At 40.9% G+C, this 24,096-nt stretch overlaps 4 protein-coding genes across 7 annotated transcripts in view; all 4 read left to right on the top strand.

The window, feature by feature from the left end:
• The window catches only part of LOC311065416 (protocadherin alpha-C2-like), a gene marked incomplete at its 5' end in the record, with an annotated part of 173,695 nt that overhangs the window by 104,418 nt on the left and 45,181 nt on the right, over window positions 1-24,096 (top strand). The window lies entirely within an intron of this gene.
• On the top strand, window positions 414-2,822 carry LOC311033425 (protocadherin alpha-8-like; the record flags this gene model as incomplete). The annotated part of the gene is made up of 1 exon (XM_084040936.1): window positions 414-2,822. One exon carries the CDS (start codon window positions 414-416, stop codon window positions 2,820-2,822), a length of 2,409 nt encoding a protein of 802 aa, XP_083897062.1.
• LOC311033424 (protocadherin alpha-3-like) lies at window positions 4,278-11,041 on the top strand (the record flags this gene model as incomplete). Its single annotated transcript, XM_084040935.1, has 2 exons — window positions 4,278-5,315; window positions 9,677-11,041. The coding sequence occupies 2 exons, from the start codon at window positions 4,278-4,280 to the stop codon at window positions 11,039-11,041; spliced, it is 2,403 nt and encodes an 800-aa protein (XP_083897061.1).
• On the top strand, window positions 20,973-23,366 carry LOC311033423 (protocadherin alpha-2-like; the record flags this gene model as incomplete). The annotated part of the gene is made up of 1 exon (XM_084040934.1): window positions 20,973-23,366. One exon carries the CDS (start codon window positions 20,973-20,975, stop codon window positions 23,364-23,366), a length of 2,394 nt encoding a protein of 797 aa, XP_083897060.1.

Genomic DNA, 24,096 nt, shown 5'->3' with positions numbered 1-24,096 from the left:
GGTGAAACTCGCTGCTGTTTCTTCTTTCAAAGAAAGACTCACAGGCTTAGCAAGTATTTGTCTATTCATTTATTAGTTAAGTATCCTTTATATTTGTTTCATTTCACAGGTTGCGTTGTGTAGATAAAGAAGTTCATTTTGCATAATATTTCAAAAAGGTGTAGCTATCACACACAAACTAATAGCAACTACATCGAGTGCCATACGGTGTCGCTGGAGACCACACAATGAGTGCTAACATTTGAACCTCCTCCCTGATGACGACGGTGGCCATTAGCTTTGATAGCAGACACTGGGATGCTCATTGCAAGAAAGGTGGCATCATTACAGGATATACTTTTTTACATGACGGATCAACAATACTTGGAAGTAAATGATTCGTTGCAATCACGGCTTTTGTTTGGATGATGATGATGGGGTTTCGAGAGCAAAATGGATTTGTCTGGATTCAAATCGCTGCTTTGTTTTGTCTTTGTGACTGGTCTGCGGCTCAAATATCTTATTCAATTTCTGAGGAGGTGAACAAAGGCACGGTAGTGGGGAATCTCGCTAAGGATTTAAATCTCAATGTACAGGAACTGGAGTCACGGGATCTCCGAATTGAGTCGGAGTACAGTAAGCAATACTTTGATGTGAATTTACGGACAGGAAACCTCTTTGTTAACGAGAGGATAGACAGAGACGAGCTTTGTCCGAACATGATTAAATGCTCTCTGGAAATACAGGCGGTATTAAACAATCCAATTAATGTAAATCGCATTGAGCTGAATATTTTGGACGTAAACGATAACTCCCCTGCATTTATTGACCTGTCTTATGTGTTAAATATTTCTGAATCACTATTACCTGGAGAGCAATATCTACTTCCAATAGCAGTTGACACAGACACAGGCAGCAACTCGGTAAAGAGCTACAAGCTGAGTCCCAATGAACATTTCTCCCTTGACGTACAGAGCGGAGGAGACCACAGTGTGTCTGCAGAGTTAATGTTGCAGAAGGTTTTAGACCGAGAAAAACAGCCTATCATTAACCTCATTCTGACCGCTGTAGATGGAGGTAAGCCTCCAAGATCAGGGACATTGCAGATAATAGTGAATGTAATGGATGTAAATGATAATTCTCCTACTTTCAGTAAACCACTATATAAAGTGCGTGTTAGTGAAAATGCTGCTGCAGGGACAGTGGTAGTAAAGCTAAATGCGACGGATTTAGACGAAGGTATGAACAGTAAGCTCGTCTATTCCTTTATCAAACGGGGGAACAACGACCCATCAGATATATTTGCTATGAACTCAGAAACTGGAGAAATTACTGTTAAGGGTAGTTTAGATTATGAGAACACACCTGCTTATGAAGTTAGGGTTCAGGCAATGGACCAAGCCCATTTGCCCCGTAGTGCACACGCTAAATTACTAATAGAAGTTATCGACATAAACGACAATGTGCCCAAAATATCAGTGACGTCACTCGTGACCCCCGTGAAAGAAGATGCGGAGTTAGGAACAATTGTAGCCTTAGTCAGAGTGAGCGATGCAGACGGAGGACAACACGGTCTCACCAGCTGTAAACTTATAGGACAAGTTCCTTTTAAATTAACGTTGAACTACAAAAACGATTATTCATTAGTAGTAGACGGACCGCTGGACAGAGAGAGTGTCGCTGAGTATAATGTCACCATCATAGCTAGTGATGAAGGGTCTCCTTCTCTCTCCAGCACTAGCGTTATTTCTGTAAACATAGCGGATGTGAACGACAACCCGCCTCATTTTTCAGAGCCTGTGGTTAATGCTTACGTCAAGGAAAACAGTCCAATTGGTACTGTTATTTATACAGTAAATGCATTTGATCATGATTCAGATAGAAACGCAATTTTGTTTTACACATTGCAAGAGAGTTACCCAAGAAATATTCCGATTTCATCAATTGTCAACATTAACTCTGCCAGTGGAGAAATAGTCAGTCTCCAATCTTTCAACTACGAAGAAGTGAAAACATTTACATTTTATGTTCTGGCAACTGATTCTGGTATTCCTCCCCTAAGTAGCAACGTCACTGTGAATGTTTTTATCCTGGATGAAAATGACAACAGCCCAGGGATTCTCTCACCCTATTCTGAACACGGCTCCGTTAACAGTGAGAACATTCCATATTCTGCTGAAGCTGGATACTTTGTGGCCAAGATCAGAGCTGTAGATGCAGACTCTGGCTATAACGCGTTGCTTTCTTATCACATCACTGAGCCAAAGGGAAATAACCTTTTCCGAATTGGAACCAGCAGTGGAGAAATCAGGACTAAGAGGCGAATGAGTGACAATGACCTGAAATCCCATCCTTTGGTGGTGTCAGTTTCTGATAATGGAGAACCTTCCCTGTCAGCCACTGTGTCTATTGATGTTGTGGTGGTTGAAAATACAGGAGACATGCAGACACCCTATAGACATATTCCAACGAAGGATGAGAATTTTTCAGATTTAAATCTTTATTTACTGATTGCCATTGTGTCTGTGTCTGTGATCTTTCTACTGAGCCTCTTCAGTTTAATAGCTGTGAAATGTCACAGGACAGACGACAATTTCAGTCGGTATGGCGCCCCAATGATCACCACCCATCCTGACGGGAGCTGGTCTTACTCGAAATCTACTCAGCAGTATGACGTGTGTTTCAGCTCAGACACACTGAAGAGTGACGTAGTGGTTTTCCCTGCGCCCTTTCCACCTGTAGATGCAGAACTGATCAGTATTAACAGTGAGGATACTTATAACCGGACTCAGACTTTACCCAACAAAGAAAAGGTAAGAGAAGTGGCCGAACGTGAAAGTTAGGCCTAATAATAACTATATATGTTTTTGGTTTCATAGGTTTCGTCTATACAATATACGTAGATGGAATTGGATGTTATGGCTGCTCTCAAACTGCACCTTTAAAATTGGATATTGACATTTTAATTGACTATCTCAGAGCATTATTCCTGTTTATGTTGTGCTCATGAAGTGTTGTGATTTAATTCATTTTGCACAGAAAATCACAAGTTAAAGGAACACTGAGATTTGGGCGAAGTGTGCAAATAAGAAGCCTATGCATTTGAATGGTTTTGGCATCAACCTTTTGGCCTAATACCAGTCCTTTATGGTATCACATATTTAATTCAAATTATATAATTGATTTAAAAAGATTTTATCTTAAAAGAAGTGTGAAAAAGAGCAGATTAAACAGAATCAACAGACTTTCTGACATATTGTTAAAGTTGCATGTAACATATCAGTCAATTTGTCAGGTAAAAGACTTGATAGGATAATCAATACTATGGCTTTTGTTCAATCAATATTTTGTATCTGTATTAGAACATATCATAGGAAGTATTGTTACTATGTAGTACACTGAGATTTGCAAGACAACACTACATGATTTTCCAAATTATAATAACAAATTATGCAATTATACATTTACATGTATTTAAATATAATACAGGAAGTCAAACAAGTAGGCTACTTATTTATAAATTATATTATAAATATATTCACATTGACAGTTTCAGCTCTCTGTACTAAAGTAGCTCTGTCCATGGTGCTGAAGAGTTACATCCGGTTGCAGTGTGGCATAGCTCTGTCCATGGTGCTGAACTTTGTTGAAACTCTTAGCTGTGTGTGTGTGTGTGTGTGTGTGTGTGTGTGTGTGTGTGTGTGTGTGTGTGTGTGTGTGTGTGTGTGTGTGTGTGTGTGTGTGTGTGTGTGTGTGTGTGTGTGTGTGTGTGTGTGTGTGTGTGTGTGTGTGTGTGTGTGTGTGTGTGTGTGTGTGTGTGTGTGCACGCGCGCGCGCGCTATTGTGTGCAAGTAATTAGGCCTGTTTAATACATTTTATTATGTTATCATTAGTATATCCACTTTATTTGTTTTATTTCACGGGGTAGAGATGCAGTTTATGTATGTGTGTATTATCATTGTTATTATTATTATTTATAATAATAGAATATGATGATGATTATCATTATTTTTCGTTTGGCATAGTATTTCAAAAAGGTTTAGCTATTATTCAAATTGATAGTTCTATTGAGAACCATATGGTGTCGCTGGAGACCATAAAACGAGTGCAGCTGACATCTCCAAAACTCCTCCCTGATAACGTCGTCATAGGCATGAGCTTGATAACAGACACACTCTGATGCCGATGCTTCTGTGAAAAGGGTTGGACATTTTACGGGATGCATTTCTCTATAGGACCTGTCAACTATCTTTGGAATTAAATGATTGTTTGCAAATAAGGCTTTTGATCGGATGATGATGGGGTTTCGAGAGCAAAATGGATATTTCTGGATTGAAATCGCTGCTTTGTTTTGTCTCTGTGACTGGTCTGCGGCTCAAATATCTTATTCAATTTCTGAGGAAGTGAACAAAGGCACGGTAGTGGGGAATCTCGCTAAGGATTTAAATCTCAATGTGCAGGAACTGGAGTCAAGGGATCTCCGAATTGTGTCGGGGTACAGTAAGAAATACTTTGATGTTAATTTGCGGACAGGAAACCTCTTTGTTAACGACAGGATAGACAGAGACGAGCTTTTTCCAAAAACAATTAAATGTTCTCTGAAAATACAGGCCGTATTAAGCAATCCAATTAATGTCAATCGCATTGAGGTGAATATTTTGGACATAAACGATAACTCCCCTGCGTTCATTGAGCAGTCTAATGTGTTCAATATTTCTGAATCGCTATCACCTGGAGAGCGATATCTACTTCCAATAGCAGTCGACACAGACACAGGCAGTTACTCGGTAAAGAGCTACAAGCTGAGTCCCAATGAACATTTCTCCCTTGACGTGCAGAGCGGTGGAGACCACAGTGTGTCCGCTGAGTTAGTGTTGCAGAAATCTTTAGACCGAGAAAAACAGCCAATCATTAACCTCATTCTGACTGCTATAGACGGAGGTAAACCTCCAAGATCAGGGACATTGCAGCTGACAGTAAACGTTCTAGATGCAAACGATAATGCGCCGACTTTCAGCAAACCACTATACAAATTCCGTGTCAGAGAAAACGCTGCTGCAGGGGCAGTGGTAGTAAAGCTAAATGCGACAGACTTAGACGAAGGTATGAATAGTAAGCTCGTATATTCCTTTATCAAACGTGGGAACAACGATCCCTCAAATATATTTGGTTTGAACTCAGAAACTGGAGAAATTACTGTTAAGGGTAGTTTAGATTACGAAGAAACGCCTGCTTATGAAGTTAGGGTTCAGGCAATGGACCAAGGTCATTCACCTCGTAGTGCACACGCCAAACTACTAATAGAGGTTATTGATATAAACGACAATGCACCCGAAATAGCAGTGACGTCACTCATGACCCCAGTGAAAGAAGATGCTGAGTTGGGAACAATTGTAGCTTTGGTCACAATGAGCGATGCAGACGGAGGACAAAACGGTCTCACCAGCTGTAAACTTATGGGACCAGTTCCCTTTAAACTAACGTTAAACTACAAAAATGATTATTCATTAGTAGTAGATGGACCACTGGACAGAGAAAGTGTCTCTGAGTATAATGTCACCATCATAGCTAGTGATGAAGGGTCTCCTTCTCTCTCCACCACAAACGTTCTTACTATACATGTAGCAGATGTCAATGACAACCCACCTCATTTTTCAGAGCCTGTGATTAATGCTTATGTGAAAGAAAACACTCCTATCGGTACTGTTATTTACACAATAAATGCATTTGATCCTGATTCAGATGGAAACGCGATTTTGTTTTATAAATTGCAAGATAGTTACCCAAGAAACATTCCGATTTCATCAGTTGTAAACATTAACTCTGCGAGTGGAGAAATAGTCAGTCTCCAATCTTTCAACTACGAAGAAGTGAAAACATTTCAATTTTATGTTCTGGCAACTGATTCTGGTGTTCCTCCACTAAGTAGCAACGTGACTGTAAATGTTTTTATCCTGGATGAAAATGACAACACTCCAGGGATTCTCTCACCTTATTCTGAACACGGCTCCATTAATAGTGAGAACATTCCTTATTCTGCTGAAGCCGGATACTTTGTGGCCAAGATCAGAGCTGTAGACGCAGACTCTGGTTATAACGCACTGCTTAGTTATCACATCACTGAGCCTAAGGGAATTAACCTCTTCCGAATTGGAACCAGCACGGGGGAAATCAGGACTAAGAGGCGAATGAGTGACAATGACTTAAAAACACATCCGTTAGTGGTGTTAGTTTCTGATAACGGAGAACCTTCCTTGTCAGCTACTGTGTCTGTTGATGTAGTGGTCGTTGAAAATACAGGTGACATTCAGACTCCATTCAGACATTTGCCAGTGAAGGAGGAGAGCTTCTCTGATTTACACCTCTATTTGCTGATTGCCATCGTGTCGGTTTCTGTGATCTTTCTACTGAGCCTCATCAGTTTAATAGCTGTCAAATGCCACAGGACAGACAACAATTTCAGCAGATATGGCGCCCCAATGATCACCACCCACCCTGACGGCAGTTGGTCTTATTCTAAATCTACTCAGCAGTATGACGTGTGTTTCAGCTCAGACACACTGAAGAGTGACGTAGTGGTTTTCCCAGCACCGTTTCCGAATGTAGATGCAGAACTAATCAGTATTAATGGAGGGGACACGTATACCAGAACTCAGACTTTACCCACTCAAGACAAGGTACGTTTGGCATAGTTAGCAAGCATGTGCACCCATAATTGCGTGTGTTTTTTTTTTGTGTGTTTTTGTTTGTTTGTTTGTTTTTTTGTTTGTTTGAACCGAATGGCATCGTTTCCTGTCTGGTCTTCATTCTTTTGCAGTTGTTGGTGGATTTTCAGGTTGACACGTTGTGGTTACATTTTCCAGACCATTTCATGCCATTGGTTTTAACTGTTCACAATGTATTATTCAATTAGTCACTCTACATGCAAGTGACTCCAGTTTAGTGTTGATGGCATCATTGGAAAAGTACGTCCTAACCTGTTAATGACAACTGTCATCTAAACATGGCATCATTTTATATTTGCATTGTCAACAGTTGTGTTCATTTGATTTTTTTTTTTACTTCACTTCACGCTGACCTAGAAACTTTATTTTTAAACAGATCATTTAACTGTTCAGTGTAAATTGAGTGGCAAAATCGAGAACGCACGGAATGAAATGGCCCAGTCCATGGTGCTGAAAGGGGGCATTTGAACTCAATACCTTTAAGGAGTCACACTTTACTTGAGGGACAAATACATACACGTAATTAACGCTTCATTAATGATGAATGAATGATGAACTAGAAAAAGTGGCCTCCTGGTGGCGCTATAATAGGCCAATGTGAAAAGGGTGTCATTTCTTCTTAGGCCTTTCACGTCAATCGGACACTGCATTCATGATTTGAGGCTTTTGTTCCAAAAATGTGTTCTGCTAAATTAGACCTGCTGGTGGCGCTATAACAGGCCAATGTGAAAAAGGTGCCATTTCTTCCTCGGTCTATATTGGGAATGTGCGTGTGAAATTTCACGGAAATCGCAAGCTGTGTTCATGATTTGAGGCATTTTGTTCAAAACGGACCAATCTTGCAAACTTTGGAAGCCAACCTTAGCCAATGACGATGGAATATGGAAAATGAGACAGATCTGTGTTGATCACATGACTATAGAGATACTGTACCGATTTGCATGACATTTGGTTAAAATGTGTAGGAGTAAATGTTTTTTGCACAAATCGGCCTCCTGGTGGCGCTATAACAGGGCTATGTGAAACATTTGGGGCAGAGATTCTGAATTGGCATCCAGGGAGTGTGTGTGCACAGTTTCGGAGCGAGCGGGCCAACGATGTCGGGGATTAGCCGCTCGCAGACGGACGGACAGACGGAGAGGAGGTAAAACATATTCTCGCCATGCCTTTCGGCCTGGCGGAGACAATTAATCATGCATTTATTATGAACTCATCATTAATCCCTGGTCCTCACCTATAACTAATGGTGAAGTCACTATATGACTACACAATAATTAATATAGCATGGGCATAGCAGTGGAAGTGTGAAATAACGGCCTTAACTAATGATATATTACACTTAAGTTCATTGTTAGTTAATGGTGAGTACCAAGAATGAATGATTAGTTCATGATACATTCATGATAAATTAATGTATGAGTTCATCATTAATTAATCATTAATTAAGCGTTAGCACGTTATAAATTTGCCTTCTCAAGTAAAGTGCTAGCCTTTTTCATTCTTTGTTCGCTTATGAGTAGTTTACACATTCTCTTTATAACTACATTCTAGGCTGTTCAACGCTTTGTGGACATTTGCAGGCAATAGGCCTATGCTTAATATTCTATATTAATTTGCATTCACTTTTCTTCTTTGGTATAAGAACTATGTGGTTAACATTCCTAATGAGTATATTGCCTTATTGTTCTGTAAGCTAACACCTGGTGTCGCTAGAGACCGTAGACCGTAGATAATTTCAATTCTCAAAAACTCCACCCTGAATGGTAAAATAGAAAACGTCATCAGTTGATGGGAGAGACACTCGCTGCATGCTGTTACAAACTGCAGGATCTTATGTCGGGAAAGGCTTATTCATGACCGATTCGTCAACACTTCTTGGAACACAGTCTACATGGTTGTTTGGATTCAATTATTTTAGTCGAGTAGTAATGGGTGTTCAAGGACAATGGACATATAGTCGCACTTGGATTCAGCTCATTCCATTGCTTTGTCTCTGTGATTGGTCTGTGGCTCAGCTATCTTACTCTATTTCTGAGGAGGTGAACAAAGGCACGGTGGTGGGAAATCTAGTTAAGGATTTAAACCTCAATGTGCAAGAATTGGAATCAAGAGATCTCCGAACTGTGTCGGAGAACAGTCTGAAGTATTTTGATGTAAATTTGCAGACGGGAAACCTCTTTGTTTACAGACGAATAGACAGAGAACAGCTCTGCCCGGACTCGGTGAAATGCTCCCTGGAAATCCAGGCGCTATTAAGCAATCCAATATATTTACATCGCATCGAGGTAATTGTTTTAGATATAAACGATAATGCACCTGCTTTCATTGACCCGTCTTACAATTTGAACATTTCTGAGTCATCCTTACCAGGTGAGCGACATCTTCTCCCAATAGCAGTTGATTCAGACATAGGCATTAACTCAGTAAAGAGTTATAGGCTCAGCCAGAATGAATATTTCTCCCTGGATGTACAGAGTGGTGGGGAGAGCAGTGTATCTGCTGAGTTGATCATACAGAAAGCGTTAGATCGCGAGAGACAGCCTGTTATTAAACTCACTTTGACCGCTGTAGACGGAGGAAAGCCTCCCAGATCAGGGACATTGCAGATAGTGGTAAATGTAATCGATGCAAATGATAACATACCTACCTTCAGCCATTCATTGTACAAAGCTCGTGTGAATGAAAATGCCCCAGTTGGGACAAAGGTGATCCAACTAAATGCCTCAGATTTAGACGATGGGCTAAACGCAAAACTAACATTTTCATTTATTAAACGTGGTAACATAGATCCTTTAGATATATTTGATATTAACTCTGACACAGGAGACATAGTCGTTAAAGGTGTATTGGACCATGAAAAAATGTCTGCATATGAGATTCGTGTCCAGGTTAAAGATCAAGGCTCAACTCCTCGAATTGCCCACAGTAAGTTATTGATCGAAGTCATTGACGTAAATGATAATTCTCCAAAGATATCGGTGACTTCCCTCAGAAATCCAGTAAAAGAAAACGCCGAGATAGGAACCGTTATTGCTCTGGTCACTGTAAGTGATAAAGACAGTGGGAAGAATGGTGTCAATACTTGTAAAATTAGCGGCGTAACACCGTTTAAACTTGAATCAAACTATAAAAATGATTATTCTCTGGTAGTAGACGGGCCTCTCGACAGAGAAAGGGCGTCGCAGTATAATGTCACCATTACAGCTGCTGACGAGGGTATCCCGCCTCTCTCCAGCACCAGCATCATTACGGTTCACATTTCTGATGTTAATGACAATCCACCACTGTTTTCAGATCCGGTGGTTAACGTGTATGTGAAAGAAAACAGTGACATAGGTGCAGTTATATACACAATTAGCGCAGTGGATCCAGACACAAATGAAAATGCAAAATTGACATATTCTTTGTTAAATAGCTCTCCTCGAAATATCCCAATATCGTCAGTTGTTAACATTAACTCAGAAACAGGCGATATAGTCAGTCTCCAGTCATTCAACTATGAGGAGTTGAACACTTTTCAATTTTTAGTGCAGGCTACAGACTCTGGTGTTCCCCCTCTCAGTAGCAATGCAACTGTTTGCGTGTTTGTGATGGATGAGAATGACAACAGTCCTGGAATTCTAGTGCCCTATTCTGAACACGGTTCCATTAACAGTGAGAACATTCCATATTCTGCTGAAGCTGGATACTTTGTGGCTAAGGTCAGAGCTGTAGATGCAGACTCTGGCTACAACGCGTTGCTTTCTTATCATATCACTGAGCCAAAGGGAAATAACCTCTTTCGAATTGGAACCAACAGCGGAGAAATCAGGACTAAGAGGCGAATGAGTGACAATGACCTGAAAACCCATCCATTGGTGGTGTCCGTTTCTGATAACGGAGAACCATCCCTGTCAGCTACTGTGTCAATTGATATAGTGGTGGTTGAAAATACAGGAGACATTCAGACACCATACCGACATATTCCAACAAAGGATGATAACTTTTCTGATTTGAACCTGTATTTACTGATCGCCATTGTGTCTGTGTCTGTGATCTTTCTATTGAGCCTCATCAGTTTAATAGCTGTGAAATGTCACAGGACAGACGACAATTTCAGTAGGTATGGCGCCCCAATGATCACCACCCATCCTGACGGAAGCTGGTCTTATTCTAAATCTACTCAGCAGTATGACGTGTGTTTCAGCTCAGACACACTGAAGAGTGACGTAGTGGTTTTCCCTGCGCCCTTTCCACCTGTAGATGCAGAACTGATCAGTATTAACAGTGAGGATACTTTTAGCCGGACTCAAACTTTACCCAACAAGGTAAGATACGAGGCTGCATGTGGAAATTAGGCCTACTAATATGTTTTTGTTTTTTCATATGGCTACGTGTATTTTTGTTCGATATAGGAATATGGATGGTATGGACACTGTTTGGCATGCTGCTCTCAAACTGCACCTTTTAAAATTGGATATTGACATTTTAATTTGAATTGATCTCAGAGCAGAGAATCCTTAGTTAAAGGAACACTGAGACATTTTATTTGGGCAAAGTGTGACTGCAAATACGAAGCCCATGCATTTAACTGGTTTTGGCCTAAAGCTTGTCCTTTATAGTATCACAACTTTAATGCAAATTATATAATCAATTTAGCAGGATTTTATCTTCAAAGAAATGTGGAAAAAAGAGAAGATTAAACAGAATCACCAGACATACTTGCTGACTTATTGTTAATACTACATTTAAATGTATTTACATAATAGGTTACAGGACTAGTCAACAAGCAGGCTACTTATTTATCGGTTTTAATGTGTCTTCCAGTCATAAATATATATGTCCACATGACAGAGTTCCAGCTGTCAGTTCTGTCCATGGTGCTGAAGGGTTTCAGCCTGCTGAAGTGTGACATAGCTCTGTCCATGGTGCTGAACTCTGTGGTGAAACTCGCTTCAGTTTCTTCTGTCGTGTGTGTGTGTGTGTGTATGTGTGTGTGTGTGTGTGTGTGTGTGTGTGTGTGTGTGTGTGTGTGTGTGTGTGTGTGTGTGTGTGTGTGTGTGTGTGTGTGTGTGTGTGTGTGTGTGTGTGTGTGTGTGTGTGTGTGTGTGTGTGTGTGTGTGTGTGTGTGTGTGTGTGTGTGTGTGTGTGTGTGTGTGCGCGCGCGCGCATTTGGGTTTTTCATTTAATTATTTATTTATTTATTTGGTTATTCTATTATTATAAATAGGTATATATTTGTTTTATTTCACGGGGTAGATTATGTATTGTTGATAAAGTGTATTTGTGTATTATTTTATTTTTTCTTTTGGTATAGTATTTCAAAAAGGTTTAGCCATTATTCAAATTAATAGGTCTATTGAGATCCATATGGTGTCGCTGGAGACCACAAAACGAGTTCTCACATCTCCAAAACTCCTCCCTGAAAACGTCGTCATAGTCATAGGCATGAGCTTGATAACAGATAGGCTGCACTCAGATGCTCATGCTTCCGTGAAAAGGGTTGGACATTTTACGGGATATATTTCTCTATGGGACCAGTCAACTACTTAAGGAATTAAATGATTGTTTGCAGTTACGGCTTTTTGGTCGGATGATGATGGGGTTTCGAGAGCGAAATGGATATTTCTGGATTCAAATCGCTGCTTTGTTTTGTCTTTGTGACTGGTCTGTGGCTCAAATATCTTATTCCATTTCTGAGGAGGTGAACAAAGGCACGGTAGTGGGGAATCTCGCTAAGGATTTAAATCTTAACGTGCAGGAACTGGAGTCAAGGGATCTCCGAATTGTGTCGGAGTACAGTAAGAAATACTTTGATGTGAATTTGCGGACAGGAAACCTCTTTGTTAACGAAAGGATAGACAGAGACGAGCTTTGTCCGAACATGATTAAATGCTCTCTGGAAATACAGGCCATATTAAGCAATCCAATGAATGTAAATCGCATTGAGGTGAATATTTTGGATAAAAACGATAACTCTCCTGCGTTCATTGAGCAGTCTTACGTGTTAAATATTTCTGAATCACTATCACCAGGAGAGCGATATCTACTTCCAATAGCAGTCGACACAGACACAGGCAGTAACTCGGTAAAGAGCTACAAATTGAGTCCCAATGAATATTTTTCCCTTGACGTGCAGAGCGGTGGAGACCACAGTGTGTCTGCAGAGTTAGTGTTGCAGAAGGCTTTAGACAGAGAAAAACAGCCTATCATTAATCTAATTTTGACTGCTGTAGATGGAGGTAAACCTCCAAGATCAGGGACATTGCAGCTGACAGTAAACGTTCTAGATGCAAACGATAATTCTCCGACTTTCAGCAAACAACTATATAAAGTGCATGTCAGTGAAAATGCTGCTGCTGGGACAGTGGTAGTAAAGCTAAATGCGACGGATTTAGACGAAGGTATGAACAGTAAGCTCCTATATTTCTTTATCAAACGTGGGAACAACGATCCATCAAATATATTTGATATTAACTCAGAAACTGGAGAAATATCTGTTAAGGGTAGTTTAGATTACGAGGAAACACCTGCTTATGAAGTTCGGGTTCAGGCAATGGACCAAGGACAATCACCTCGTAGCGCACACGTTAAACTACTAATAGAGGTTATTGATATCAACGATAATGCGCCCAAAATATCAGTGACGTCACTCATGACCCCAGTGAAAGAAGATGCGGAGTTGGGAACAATTGTAGCTTTGGTCAGAGTGAGCGATGCAGACGGAGGACAAAATGGTCTCACCAGCTGTAAACTTATGGGACAAGTTCCCTTTAAACTAACGTTGAACTACAAAAATGATTATTCATTAGTAGTAGATGGGCCGCTGGACAGAGAGAGTGCCGCTGAGTATAACGTCACCATCATAGCTATTGATGAAGGTACTCCTTCGCTCTCCAGCACTAGCGTTATTACTGTACATGTAGCAGATGTCAATGACAACCCGCCTCTTTTTTCAGAGCCTGTGATTAATGCTTATGTGAAAGAAAACAGTCCTATCGGTACTGTTATCAATACAGTAAATGCATTTGATCCTGATTCAGATGGAAACGCGGTTTTGTCTTACACATTGCAAGAGAGTTACCCAAAAAATATTCCGATTTCATCAGTTGTAAACATTAACTCTGCCAGTGGAGAAATAGTCAGTCTCCAATCTTTCAACTACGAGGAAGTGAAAACATTTACATTTTATGTTTTGGCAACTGATTCTGGTGTTCCTCCACTAAGTAGCAACGTGACTGTGAATGTTTTTATCCTGGATGAGAATGACAACAGCCCGGGAATTCTCTCACCCTATTCAGAACACGGCTCCGTTAATAGTGAGAATATTCCTTATTCTGCTGAAACTGGATACTTTGTGGCCAAGATCAGAGCTGTAGACGCAGACTCTGGCTACAATGCACTGCTTAGTTATCACATCACTGAGCCTAAGGGAAATAACCTCTTCCGAATTGGAACCAGCACCGGGGAAATCAGGACTAAGAGGCGAATGAGTGACAATGACTTAAAAACACATCCGTTAGTGGTGTTTGTTTCTGACAACGGAGAAGCTTCCCTGTCAGCTACTGTATCTATTGATGTAGTGGTGGTTGAAAATACAGGTGACATTCAGACTCCATTCAGACATGTGCCAGTGAAGGAGGAGAGCTTCTCTGATTTACACCTGTATTTACTGATTGCCATCGTGTCTGTGTCAGTGATCTTTCTACTGAGCCTCATCAGTTTAATAGCTGTCAAATGCCACAGGACAGACAACAATTTCAGCAGATATGGCGCCCCAATGATCACCACCCACCCTGACGGCAGCTGGTCTTATTCTAAATCTACTCAGCAGTATGATGTCTGTTTCAGCTCAGACACACTGAAGAGTGACGTAGTGGTTTTCCCAGCGCCGTTCCCGAATGTAGATGCGGAACTAATCAGTATTAACGGAGGGGACACATATACCAGAACACAGACTTTACCCACACAAGACAAGGTAGGCTACGTCTGGTATAGTTAGCATATAGCCTACACATCATAATTGCGTTTGTTTGTTTGTTTGTTTGTTTGTTTGTCTGTCTGTTTCTTTGAACTATAATGGCATTGGCGTAGGGTGCAGTTTTTATATTATTTTGCAGTTGCTGTAGAAAATCCCCTCCTGCTCAGTCCTAAGTGGGAGGAGCTCTGGACTGGGGATTGACCCAACACACCTGTAGTCGTGATATTTACCACCTGCACCCAATTGCCGTAGGCTCTTTAAAAGGCAGTCATTCAGTGTCTGTTTGAGTTAGTTTTGAGTGTTTGTTTTCCTGTTATAGTTTAATTTCCTTTGTCATTCCTGAGTTCTATTTGATGCATATTTGATGCAACACTCATTCAAAACTAACTGCATGCCTCTCTCAAACAGACACTGAATGACCTACTGCAATTGGATGCAGGTTGTGCTAATCATAATCAGTACAGGTCTAACTATTTCACTGGAAATATAGGCCTACGTCCTAACTTGATATGACAACTGTCGTCTGTGTTGTGTTTCAATAATGAGGTCGTTAAACTGTTTATTGTAAATTGAATGACTAGCTTTAAGCTTTTGGCCATGTTCATTTTTCATTCTCATATGAGTAATTTATATTTTCACTTTCTAACTACAGGAGACATAGGCAATTCAAGCTCTGTGGACATGTGCAGGCAATTATAGGCGACATATGCTATATTGATTACTTTATGTGAATTACCTTTCGTTTCGTTACCTATGTACTATGGTTAACATTTTAATCTATTCTCATAATGAGTAGCCCATGTATTGCCTTTTTGTTCTGTAAGCTAACACGTGGTGTCGCTAGAGACCGTAAACTGTAAATATTTTAAATTCTGAAAAACTCCACCCTGCGTGCTACGTCATCATCAGCCATATCCTAGTCCGATGGAGAAACATTCGCTCCTTTTGCACACTGCAGGGTCGTATGTCGGGAAAGACTCATTCATGAAGGATTATTCAACATTTATTGGAACAGGGCCTACATGGTTGTTTGGATTGGATTATTTTATTCAAACAGTAATGCCTGTTCAAGCACGACGGTCATCTAGGCCTACTTGGATCCAGCTCATTCTATTGCTTTGTCTCTGTGCACGGTCTGCGGCTCAGCTATCTTACTCTATTTCTGAGGAAGTGAACAAAGGCACAGTGGTGGGAAATATCGCTAAGGATTTAAACCTCAATGTACAAGAACTGGAATCAAGAGATCTCCGAATTGTATCGGGCTACAGCCAGAAATATTTTGATGTGGATTTTCGCACGGGAAACCTCTTTGTTTATGAACGGATTGACAGAGAAGAGCTTTGCCCAGTCTCAGTGAAATGCTCCCTGAAAATCCAGGCGTTATTAAGTAATCCAATAAATTTACATCGTATAGAGGTCAATGTTTTAGATATAAACGATAACGTGCCTGCTTTCATCGAGGTGTCTCATAATTTTAACATTTCCGAGTCATCCTTACCGGGTGAGCGATATCTTCTTCCAATAGCAGTTGATGCAGACATAGGCAGTAACTCAGTAAAGAGTTATAAGCTCAGCCAGAATGAATATTTCTCCCTGGATGTACAGAGTGGTGGAGAGAGCAGTGTTTCTGCCGAGTTAGTGATACAGAAAGCATTAGATCGCGAGAGACAGTCTGTTATTAAACTCACTTTGACTGCTGTAGACGGAGGAAAGCCTCCCAGATCAGGGACACTGCAAATAGTGGTAAATGTAATCGATGTCAATGATAACACACCTGTCTTCAGCCATTCATTGTACAAAGCTCGTGTGAATGAAAATGCTCCATTTGGGACCAAAGTGATACAACTAAATGCATCAGATTTGGACGACGGACTAAACGGAAAACTAATATATTCATTTATCAAACGGGGTAACATAGATCCTTTAGATGTATTTGATATTAACTCGGACACAGGAGACATTGTAGTTAAAGGTGTCTTGGACCATGAAGAAATGTCTGCGTATGAGATTCGTGTCCAGGTTAAAGATCAAGGCTCTACTCCTCGAATTGCCCACAGTAAGTTATTGATTGAAGTAATTGACGTAAATGATAATTCTCCAGAGATATCAGTGACTTCCCTCAGAAATCCAGTAAAAGAAAACGCCGAGATAGGAACCGTTGTAGCTCTCGTCACTGTAAGCGATAAAGACAGTGGGAAGAATGGCGTCAATATTTGTAAAATTAGCGGCGTAACACCGTTTAAACTTGAGTCAAACTATAAAAATGATTATTCTCTGGTAGTAGACGGGCCTCTCGACAGAGAAAGGGCATCGCAGTATAATGTCACCATCACAGCTGCTGACGAGGGTATCCCGCCTCTCTCCAGCACCAGCATCATTACGGTTCACATTTCTGATGTTAATGACAATCCGCCACTGTTTTCAGATACAGTGGTTAACGTTTACGTGAAAGAGAATAGTGACATAGGTGCAGTTGTATACACAATTAGCGCAGTGGATCCAGACACAAATGAAAATGCAAAATTGACATATTCTTTGCTAAATAGCTCTCCTCGAAATATCCCAATATCATCAGTTGTTAACATTAACTCGGAAACAGGTGATATAGTCAGTCTCCAGTCATTCAACTATGAGGAGTTGAACACCTTTGAGTTTTTAGTTCAGGCTACAGACTCTGGTGTTCCCCCCCTCAGTAGCAATGCCACTGTTTGCGTTTTTGTGATGGATGAGAATGACAACAGTCCTGGAATTCTAGTGCCCTATTCTGAACACGGCTCCATTAACAGTGAGAACATTCCATATTCTGCTGAAGCTGGATACTTTGTGGCCAAGGTCAGAGCTGTAGATGCAGACTCTGGCTACAATGCACTGCTTAGTTATCACATCACTGAGCCTAAGGGAAATAACCTCTTCCGAATCGGAACCAGCACGGGGGAAATCAGGACTAAGAGGCGAATGAGTGACAATGACCTGAAAACCCATCCATTGGTGGTGTCCGTTTCTGATAACGGAGAACCATCCCTGTCAGCTACTGTGTCTATTGATATAGTGGTGGTTGAAAATACAGGAGACATTCAGACACCATACCGACATATTCCAACAAAGGATGATAACTTTTCTGATTTAAACCTGTATTTATTGATCGCCATTGTGTCTGTGTCTGTGATCTTTCTATTGAGCCTCATCAGTTTAATAGCTGTGAAATGTCACAGGACAGACGACAATTTTAGTAGGTATGGCGCCCCAATGATCACCACCCATCCTGACGGAAGCTGGTCTTATTCTAAATCTACTCAGCAGTATGACGTGTGTTTCAGCTCAGACACACTGAAGAGTGACGTAGTGGTTTTCCCAGCGCCTTTTCCACCTGTAGATGCAGAACTGATCAGTATTAACAGTGAGGATACTTTTAGCCGGACTCAAACTTTACCCAACAAGGTAAGATACGAGGCTGCATGTGGAAATTAGGCCTACTAATATGTTTTAGTTTTTTCATAGGCTACGTGTGTATGTTTGTTCGGTAGATGGAATATGGGTGGTATGGACACTGTTAGTTTGGCATTCTGCTCTCAAACTGCACCTTTTAAAATTGGATATTGACATTTTAATTTTAATTTATATCTCAGAGCAGAGAATCCTTAGTTAAAGGAACACTGAGACATTTGATTTGGGCAAAGTGCGACTGCAAATACGAAGCCCATGCATTTAACTGTTTTTTGGCCTAAAGCTCGTCCTTTATAGTATCACAATTTTATTGAAAACAAAAAACAAAAAAAGACAACGGAATCACCAGGCATAATCTAATATAATTTAATCAATAATACATTTAAATGTATTTAAACAAAATAGGTTATAGGACCAGTCAACAAGCAGGCTACTTATTTATCGGTTTTAATGTGTCTTCCAGTTAAATATGTCCACATGACAGAGGTTCAGCTGTCTATATGAGGGCAGCTCTGTCCATGGTGCTGAAGAGATTCAGCCTGTTGAAGTGTGACATAGCTCTGTCCATGGTGCTGAACTCTGTGGTGAAACTCGCTGCAGTTTCTTCTGTCATAGGGGGTTGTGTGTGTGTGTGTGTGTGTGTGTGTGTGTGTGTGTGTGTGTGTGTGTGTGTGTGTGTGTGTGTGTGTGTGTGTGTGTGTGTGTGTGTGTGTGTGTGTGTGTGTGTGTGTGTGTGTGTGTGTGTGTGTGTGTGTGTGTGTGTGTGTGTGTGTGTGTGTGTGCGCATTTGGGTTTTTTATTTTATTATTACAGGGACAGAGCTCTCAGCTCTGTACCTGTTTTGATATTGGCAGTATTCTGTCACTTCTTCTTCTTCTGCCACTTTTCGCAGTTCTGGCCGAACCGTGCTGTCGCTTTTTACGAAACTCGGCCATATGGTAGATGGTCATGAAAAACGATCAAAAAATAATTCTCACAATCTTTCGTCCAAAGGTGGCGCTGTAGCACTCAATTGAAAATGCCAACTTTGAACAGGTACAACTCATGCCCTGTTTGACCTACAGCCATGAAACTTGGATACACATATGCGTCTCCTCATGCTGAACAACTTTCACACTCTGACTTTTGACCTCTGACCTTTAGATCTCCCACCATTTTGAATTATATGAAAAACAGTCATTGGCTCCTAACTTCTGCATTTTTTCACTTATGGAGATTCCGCCGCCTAGAAGTTGTCGGCAGAGGTCCAAAGTTCAAGTGTTAAACGTTTCGTGCAGATTGCTCCAAAATCCTAGGATTCCATAGATTTTAACTATTGCAGTTTTATGAAAATTATTAATCTGCGCCTAAAACATACATGCAGACTCACATTTCTTTGAAACTTTGCAGAAATGTACAGGGTCATTCCAAATATCACTGAAACCAATCTTACTCCAATTGGCCAAAGAGGGGCGTTATAGCAATTTTTTGAAAATGCAGACTTTAAACAGGCATAAGTCATGCCTCGTTTGGCCGAAAGTCGTGAAACTTGCTTACACATGTGCCTTGACTCATGAGGAACACACGTATCGATTTGACCATTAAGCCCCGCCCTTAGATTTTCCGCAATTTTGAGCAGTTTGAAAAACACTTAAACCCAGGATTTTTCAGCTATTTGCGTGAAACTGTATCATCTGTGTGATCTCCTTTTTCACAGTTCCTTGTCTGTTGGTCCAATGGCGTCTCCCTTAAATGAGTGCCTCACAATCACAAGGTCGTCAGTTCAAGCCTCACTTGCAGACTTCATTTAAGTTGAATTGCAAACAACATGACTGTATCAATGAATACATGTGAAAATGGTAAAGATAACCTGAAATGCATATTTGAGAGTACGTTTTTCAACGTATGACATACTTCATTCTGAAAATAGCCGATCTACAATCTCAAAACCTTTCAGATAGCAACGTGTTTCTGAGCTTGTAGATCGGCTGCTTTCACTGTTTTCGGTTGCGAGGAGACATACAATTTCTCTATTGGTAAATGGTTTGTGAACGAGTGATCTTAGTGTTGGCTTGGTTCATGACAGAAGGCAAGAGTTTATGATCTTCAACAGACAACATCAGCCTGGACAAAACTATAGCACTATAGGTAGTGTTGCAGCCTATTAGTCCGAAGGTTGAGAGTTCGTATCCTGTTAATGGCAATAGGTTGAGATGTCCAATCAATCCATTCTGTCTTCATCTCTCTCTCTCATCAATCTATTCCGTTTCCATGTCTCTCTTCAATCTATTCCGTTTCCATGGCGCTCTCTCTCTCTCTCTCTCTCTCTCTCTCTCTCATCAATCTATTCCGTTTCCATGTCTCTCTCTCTCTCTCTCTCTCTCTCTCTCTCTCTCTCTCTCTCATCTATTCCGTTTCTATCTCTCTCTCTCTCTCTCCAGTTTCCATGTCTCTCTCTCTCTCTCTCTCTCTCTCTCTCTCTCTCTAGTTTCCATGTCTGGCCCTGTATTATCACTGCTTGCAGCTATATTTTAAATATGTATTTGTTTATTTTATTATTATGAATATAGGTATTTGTTTTATTTCACGGGGTATTGTTGATAAAGTTTGATTGATAAAGATTTGTGTTTTATTTTTTATTTTCGTTTGGCATAGTATCCTTTTGGTGTCGCTGGAGACCACAAAACGAGTGCTGACATCTCCAAAACTCCTCCCTGAAAACGTCGTCATAGGCATGAGCTTGATAACAGATAGGCTACACTCGGATGTTCATGCTTCGGTGAAAAGGGCTGGACATTTTACGGGATATATTTCTCTATGGGACCAGTCAACTACATAAGGAATTAAATGATTGTTTGCAGTTACGGCTTTTTGGTCGGATGATGATGGGGTTTCGAGAGCGAAATGGATATTTCTGGATTCAAATCGCTGCTTTGTTTTGTCTTTGTGACTGGTCTGTGGCTCAAATATCTTATTCAATTTCTGAGGAGGTGAACAAAGGCACAGTAGTGGGGAATCTCGCTAAGGATTTAAATCTCAATGTGCAGGAACTGGAGTCAAGGGATCTCCGAATTGTGTCGGGGTACAGTAAACAATACTTTGATGTGAATTTGCGGACAGGAAACCTCTTTGTTAACGAGAGGCTAGACAGAGACGGGCTTTGTCCCAACACCATTAAATGTCCTCTGAAAATACAGGCGATATTAAGCAATCCGATTAATGTAAATCGCATTGAAGTGAATGTTTTGGACATAAACGATAACTCCCCTGCGTTCATTGAGCAGTCTTATGTGTTAAATATTTCTGAATCGCTATCACCTGGAGAGCGATATCTACTTCCAATAGCAGTTGACATAGACACAGGCATTAACTCGGTAAAGAGCTACAAGCTGAGTCCCAATGAACATTTCTCCCTTGACGTGCAGAGCGGGGGAGACCACAGTGTGTCCGCTGAGTTAGTGTTGCTGAAATCTTTAGACCGAGAAAAACAGCCTATCATTAACCTCATTTTGACCGCTGTAGATGGAGGTAAACCTCCAAGATCAGGTACATTGCAGCTGATAGTAAATGTTATAGATCTCAATGATAATTCACCCACTTTCAGCAAATCACTATATAAAGTGCGTGTCAGTGAAAATGCTGCTCCCGGAACAGTGGTAGTAAAGCTAAACGCAACCGATTTAGACGAGGGTGTGAACAGTAAGCTCGTCTATTCATTGATCAAACGTGGCAATGTTGATCCATCAGATGTATTTGATATAAACTCAGAAACGGGTGCAATTACTGTCAAGGGTAGTTTAGATTATGAAGACACACCTGCTTATGAAGTTAGGGTTCAGGCAACGGACAAAGGCCATCCGCCTCGAAGTGCGAACGCTAAATTACTAATAGAAATTACAGATGTCAATGATAATTCGCCAGAAATATCTGTGACGTCACTCATGACCTCCGTGAAAGAAGACGCGGGGTCTGGAACAATTGTGGCCTTGGTTGCTGTGAGCGATTCAGATGGAGGAACGAATGGGCAGACTAACTGTAAACTTGTTGGGCCTACTCCTTTTAAACTCTCGTTAAATTACAACAACGATTATTCATTAGTAGTAGACGGACCGCTGGACAGAGAAAGTGCCCCTGAGTATAATGTCACCATCATAGCTACTGATGAAGGGTCTCCTTCTCTCTCCACCACAAGCGTTATTACTGTACATGTAGCAGATGTCAATGACAACCCGCCTCGTTTTTCAGAGCCCGTGATTAATGTTTATGTGAAAGAGAACAGTCCTATTGGTACTGTTATCTACACAGTAAATGCATTTGATCCTGATTCAGATGGAAACGCAATATTGTTTTATAGTACATTGCAAGAGAGTTACCCAAGACATATTCCGATTTCATCAGTTGTAAACATTAACTCTGAAAGTGGAGAAATAGTCAGTCTACAGTCGTTCAACTACGAAGAAGTGAAAACATTTCAATTTTATGTTCTGGCAACTGATTCTGGTGTTCCTCCGCTTAGTAGCAACGTGACTGTGAATGTTTGTATCCTGGATGAGAATGACAACAGCCCAGGGATTCTCTCACCCTATTCTGAACACGGCTCCATTAACAGTGAGAACATTCCTTATTCTGCTGAAGCTGGATACTTTGTGGCCAAGATCAGAGCTGTAGACGCAGACTCTGGCTATAATGCTCTGCTTTCTTATCACATCACCGAGCCAAAGGGAAATAACCTCTTCCGAATCGGAACCAGCACGGGAGAAATCAGGACTAAGAGGCGAATGAGTGACAATGATCTGAAAACCCACCCGTTAGTGGTGTTAGTGTCCGATAACGGAGAACCATCCCTGTCGGCTACTGTGTCTATTGATGTAGCGGTGGTTGAAAATACAGGAGACATTCAGACTTCATTCAGACATGTGCCAGTGAAGGAGGAGAGCTTCTCTGATTTAAACATGTATTTACTGATCGGCATTGCATCGGTGTCAGTGATCTTTCTACTGAGCCTCATCAGTTTAATAGCTGTCAAATGTCACAGGAATGACAGCGATTTCAGTCGGTATGGTGCCCCAATGATCACAACTCATCCTGACGGCAGCTGGTCTTACTCTAAATCTACACAGCAGTATGATGTGTGTTTCAGCTCTGACACAATGAAGAGTGACGTAGTGGTTTTCCCTGCACCGTTTCCACCTGTAGATGCAGAACTCATTAGCATTAATGATGGGGATACTTTTAGCCGGACCCAAACTTTACCAAACAAAGACAAGGTAAGCCACTGAAAAACATAAAAAAAGCAATGAAAAGAAAGAGGTGAATGATTAACAATGCATATATCTGTGTAATGACCCAAACTTAAATTATACGTAAAACACGTAATGATGGTCATAATACTAATAATATTAATAATAACTAGAAAAAGTGCTCCTCGGAGCACAACTCTCCGCCAGAAGACTTGTGTTGGGAATGTTGGGAATGTTCTGTCTGTATAAGTGTCCTATCCGTCCTGTCTGTATAAGTGTCCTATCCCTCCTGTCTGTATAAGTGTCCGATCCGTCCTGTCTGTATAAGTGTCCTATCCGTCCTGTCTGTATAAGTGTCCTATCCGTCTTGTCTGTATAAGTGTCCTATCCGTCCTGTCTATGTAAGTGTCCTATCCCTCCTGTCTGTGTAAGTGTCCTATCTGTCCATTTCTCAGCCATGTCAACTCGAAATCATGCTCGCTGGCTTGGGCGCTTAGCTGTTAACTAAGCATTTGTAGGATCGAGGCCTTCCCATCTAGAGAGGCTTTAGCTTAATTAAAGTATCTGCTTTGCATGCAGGATTGTTGGAACCGTCTTACCTCACTTTGAAAGTGGCACAGACACTTTCAAAGTGACACATGTATTTTATAGGCCGCTATACGTCACTAGCCAATCGGATCACACTATTTCACCGTATTGTCACGTGTCACGTGAGGCTTGACCAATGTTAGTCCCAGTTTCAGAAAGTGAAAACAAACTCTCCTGGCGG

The sequence above is a fragment of the Gymnoscopelus microlampas genome (genome assembly GCF_963454915.1).
Source record: "Gymnoscopelus microlampas genome assembly, chromosome: 18".
NCBI classification, from domain to species: Eukaryota; Metazoa; Chordata; class Actinopteri; order Myctophiformes; family Myctophidae; genus Gymnoscopelus; species Gymnoscopelus microlampas.
Note: the sequence above shows the minus strand (reverse complement) of the source record. Positions and strands in the feature narration are given on the sequence as shown.